Below are 4,145 nucleotides of genomic sequence, written 5' to 3'. Positions count from 1 at the left end.
GCCAAGATATATTCGAGCATGGTTGATCGATATCATCATTACATGTTGGGCTGCCGTTTTCCGCCCTTCTCCGGAATAAATGTGTACTTTATCAGAGATTAAAAAAAGAGTACAGAGGTTCCACCATGCGGTTCTAGTAGTAGTACTACTCATACTACCAAACCTTACGCTTGGCTCTTTGCCTCTTCCTGACGTCGAACAATGATGGTACTCCGCATGTTCGGTACTACAGTGTATGCCTCTGGAAATCTGACATCGAATGAACTAATGCATGTCCACCGCCTGGGCGAGGGTATGTTGCATTAGTCAAAAGGCGTAAGCGAGCTTCACCTTGTCCTGCAAGCTTCTCCTCGTTCTACGAGTTGACGAGACACACCAACAAGTAGTGCTAGTCCATACTCCCTCCTTTCCAGTTAATATGGCTTTATCTTTTTTGCAGGTAAATGAGAGAGCTTTATTCATATATAAGCATTCTTAGGACGATCAGCCAAGACACTGGTCACTAGGAAGCGAGGTACCCCACAAAAAAAGAAGTAGGAAGCGAGGTGTTTCATCAAGCCAGCTCTCGGCCACATTCAAAGTGCAGCAAGCACGGTTCGCACAAAGATGCGCCGCAAGGTTTGCTGACCTGTTTACATGTTGAATAATAAAAAAAGAGGAAATATTACTGAGTGCTCCTATTTGTAGCAGGATATGATCCAGAATTAAGCGAGAATTTTGGCGAGTGTTCAATGCAATCAACTTCCATTATCACATGCGAGGATCCTCGAAGAGAACCAAATGTGTTGAAGATTGCTTTATCACATTTTAAAAATATAATAAGAGTGCAGACGCTCCTCCATCCGGTTCCTAGTACTAGTATAGTACATGCCTCTATAGACTATAGTAGTAGTACTAGTACTAGTAAACTTTGCGCTTGGCTGTTCGCCTCTTCGGGAAGTGCAACAATAATAGTACTAGTATAGTGTATGCTTCTGGCAATCTAACACCGAATTAACTGTTGCACGCCCACCGCCTGAGCGAAGGAGAGCTTGCATTAGTCAAAAGTCTCTCCTTGTCCTGCGAGCCACCGCGCGCAAGCTTCTCCCGTCCCGCAAGCTTATCCTCGTTTGGCAAGTTGACGAGACACAGCAAAGTAATGCTAGTCCATACTGCGTCCTCTCAAGTTAATATGGCTTAATTTCAAACGAGATAAATACACTGTCTATCACTGTATATTTGTAAAAATACGGTCAGTTGACTTCATAATGCGCTCATTGCGCTCAATATATACATTTTCCAGTGTTTATACGGTCACTAGCTCACCCTAGCTGAGTATTGCATAAGGGCGTCGCGCACGTTTGTGTCCATGTGTACGTGTGTCTATTGCATACACGTAGGGGGAGTAGGTGTATGGGCCACTAAAGGAGCAGTGAAATCACACAGTAAGTTAGTCGGAAGAAGCAACCATCATTTCACTCTTCAATGACATGTACGCAATATAAAATGGTTGATATGGAGAGAAAGAGAAAACCACTATATATACACTAGCAGGAGCCTAAGCTACAAGCCTGCTTGCTTGGGTTGCTCTCTTCACAAGCATAGAACGACAGTTGCCACACTGCTGGTCACATATCCGGCCTGATTCCGCAGCTGGGGGAAGGGAACAATGTTCTGCGTAGACGCAGACATCGGCGAGGGAGAAAATCCACAGTCGATGCGTCCCAATCAGGGGTCACCGCGGTATGGGCCGATGCCGCGTCCCAACCGCCCTTCTAGCTACAGCCCGACGTCCGTTCCGAAAATATTAGTGCATGTCAACAAGAATTATACTAGTATCGCTGTTCTGTTTCAAAAAAAGCATATAAGCTGTTACTTCTTACACAAAGGATCTTTATATCCAACAGACACAAAATATCCATTTGACTGTTCGAAATTACTTTCACTGTTGATATGATGTCGAGGTAATTGCTGCATCACCACCAAAACCCACCATCTCTTAAGCTAAAGTAGACCGAGCTAACCCCTATATTAGCATATTACTAAGATAAACAGAAGGCACTTTAGAATCATTTAGGACGTGAGCTTGTCAATCTTAATGTGGAGGGACACCAGCTTAGCCTCGACCAGCATCTTGGGCGGAACTGTGAGAAGGTCAGCTCCTGCACAATGACTTCGCCGGGATCCCTGCTACTTGTCACCTCCATTTCCACCTTCACGGCGTCAGTCCTGCCTTTGAGCTCCCCCGGCGGCCGTTCGCCCACAGCTTGGCCATGTAGTGCTACAGTGGGGATGCCCCCGCTCTGATGCAGATGATCGACACGGTGATAGGCGCGCCGATGTCAAGAACGCTGCCTTCCAAGAAAAACACGCGGCCGTCCTCCTCCGTGAACAGCAAGACCCGTGGCTCCGATAGTGGCACTTGCAGCTGGAGCTCCTTGCCGTACTGGATCCTATGCACGGGCATGGGATGCACAGTGCTGATGTGGTGGGAGAGCCGCAGCGGCGAGCCTTCGTAGCCGCAGACAGGCAGGGGACATTTGCAGGGCGCGAGCGGACACACGCTCTGGTGATCGGCGAGCTTGTGGTAAGTGACGTGGATCCCACAGCCTTCGTGCAGGCACTCCACCCTGATCGAGGAGAGGACGGCGTCCACCGCCATGTTCCGCACGTCGAAGCCGCTGCCGCGCTCGCACTTCTGGCACTGCCGCTGGTTCCCGGGGCGCTCGACGCGGTAGTTCACGCAAGCCAGGTGCCCTCCCTTGCACTGCACAAATCAATCGAACAACACATCAATCAAGAAACCTGCACCTTGCTTGATCAGCCAAACGGACGTGGTGTATTCGAACCTCATTCACTGGAGGCTTCAAGGGGCGGAGGCACAAGGGGCAGTGGAGCAAGGTGAGGTCCATAGAGAGCTCCATCATCGGGTCCTCTTCCGTCTGCATGATCTCGTCCTCCTCGTGCACAACCATCTCTCGCTTTATTAGGGCCGGGGCATTACAAAGCTTTATGATATGTCTCCGTCGTATCTACTTTTCCAAACACTTTTGCCCTTGTTTTGGACTCTAACTTGTATGATTTGAATGGAACTAACCCAGACTGACGCTGTTTTCAGCAGAACTGCCATGATGTTGTTTTATGTGCAGAAAACAAAAGTTCTCGGAATGACCTGAAACTCCACGGAATATCTTACAATAAATAATAAAAAATCCTCGCCAAAGATGAAGACCAGGGGGACACACCCTGTCCACGAGGGTGGGGGGGCGTGCCCCCTACCTCGTGGGCCCCCTGGAGACCTCCTGACTCCAACTCCAACTCTATATATCTGCTTTCGGGGAGAAAAAAATAGGAGAGAAGGATTCATCGTGTTTTACGATACGGAGCCGCCACCAAGCCCTAAACCTCTCAGGAGGGCTGATCTGGAGTCCGTTCGGGGCTCCGGAGAGGGGGATTCGTCGCCGTCGTCATCATCAACCATCCTCCATCACCAATTTCATGATGCTCACCGCCGTGCGTGAGTAATTCCATCATAGGCTTGCTGGACGGTGATGGGTTGGATGAGATTTACCATGTAATCGAGTTAGTTTTGTTAGGGTTTGATCCCTAGTATCCACTATGTTCTGAGATTGATGTTGCTATGACTTTGCTATGCTTAATGCTTGTGACTAGGGCCCGAGTGCCATGATTTCAGATCTGAACCTATTATGTTTTCATTAATATATGAGAGTTCTTGATCCTATCTTGCAAGTCTATAGTCACCTATTATGTGTTATGATTTGTTAACCCCGAAGTGACAATAATCGGGATACTTACCGGTGATGACCGTAGTTTGAGGAGTTCATGTATTCACTATGTGCTAATGCTTTGTTCCGGTTCTCTATTAAAAGGAGGCCTTAATATCCCTTAATTTCCATTAGGACCTTGCTGCCACGGGAGGGTAGGACAAAAGATGTCATGCAAGTTCTTTTCCATAAGCACGTATGACTATATTCGGAATACATGCCTACATTACATTGATGAATTGGAAATAGTTCTGCGTCACCCTATGTTATGACTGTTACATGATGAACCACATCCGGCATAATTATCTATCACTGATCCGATGCCTATGAGCTTTCCATATACTGGTTTACGCTTATTTACTTTCCCGTTGCTATTGTTAC

General features: G+C 47.5%; 1 protein-coding gene across 1 annotated transcript; it reads right to left on the bottom strand.

The window, feature by feature from the left end:
- Positions 1-2,260: 2,260 nt before the first annotated feature.
- On the bottom strand, positions 2,261-2,954 carry LOC147986894 (E3 ubiquitin-protein ligase SINA-like 10). The gene is made up of 2 exons (XM_087542190.1): positions 2,829-2,954; positions 2,261-2,746 (listed from the first exon to the last, which is right to left on the bottom strand). Exons 1-2 carry the CDS (start codon positions 2,952-2,954, stop codon positions 2,261-2,263), a joined length of 612 nt encoding a protein of 203 aa, XP_087398316.1.
- Between the last annotated feature and the right edge of the window lie 1,191 nt (positions 2,955-4,145).

Source organism: Triticum urartu, chromosome 2A (genome assembly GCF_056163025.1).
Source record: "Triticum urartu cultivar PI428250 chromosome 2A, HENAU_Tu73, whole genome shotgun sequence".
Classification (NCBI taxonomy): Eukaryota; Viridiplantae; Streptophyta; class Magnoliopsida; order Poales; family Poaceae; genus Triticum; species Triticum urartu.
Note: the sequence above shows the minus strand (reverse complement) of the source record. Positions and strands in the feature narration are given on the sequence as shown.

What these genes read in the sequence shown, in the direction of transcription:
- LOC147986894 (XM_087542190.1), bottom strand. Translation starts at nt 2,954, where the DNA reads ATGGTTGTGCACGAGGAGGACGAGATCATGCAGACGGAAGAGGACCCG. An exon ending in TGAAGCCTCCAGTGAATGAG is followed by an intron (nt 2,747 to 2,828) that starts GTTCGAATACAC and finishes TGATTTGTGCAG; the next exon opens with TGCAAGGGAGGGCACCTGGC.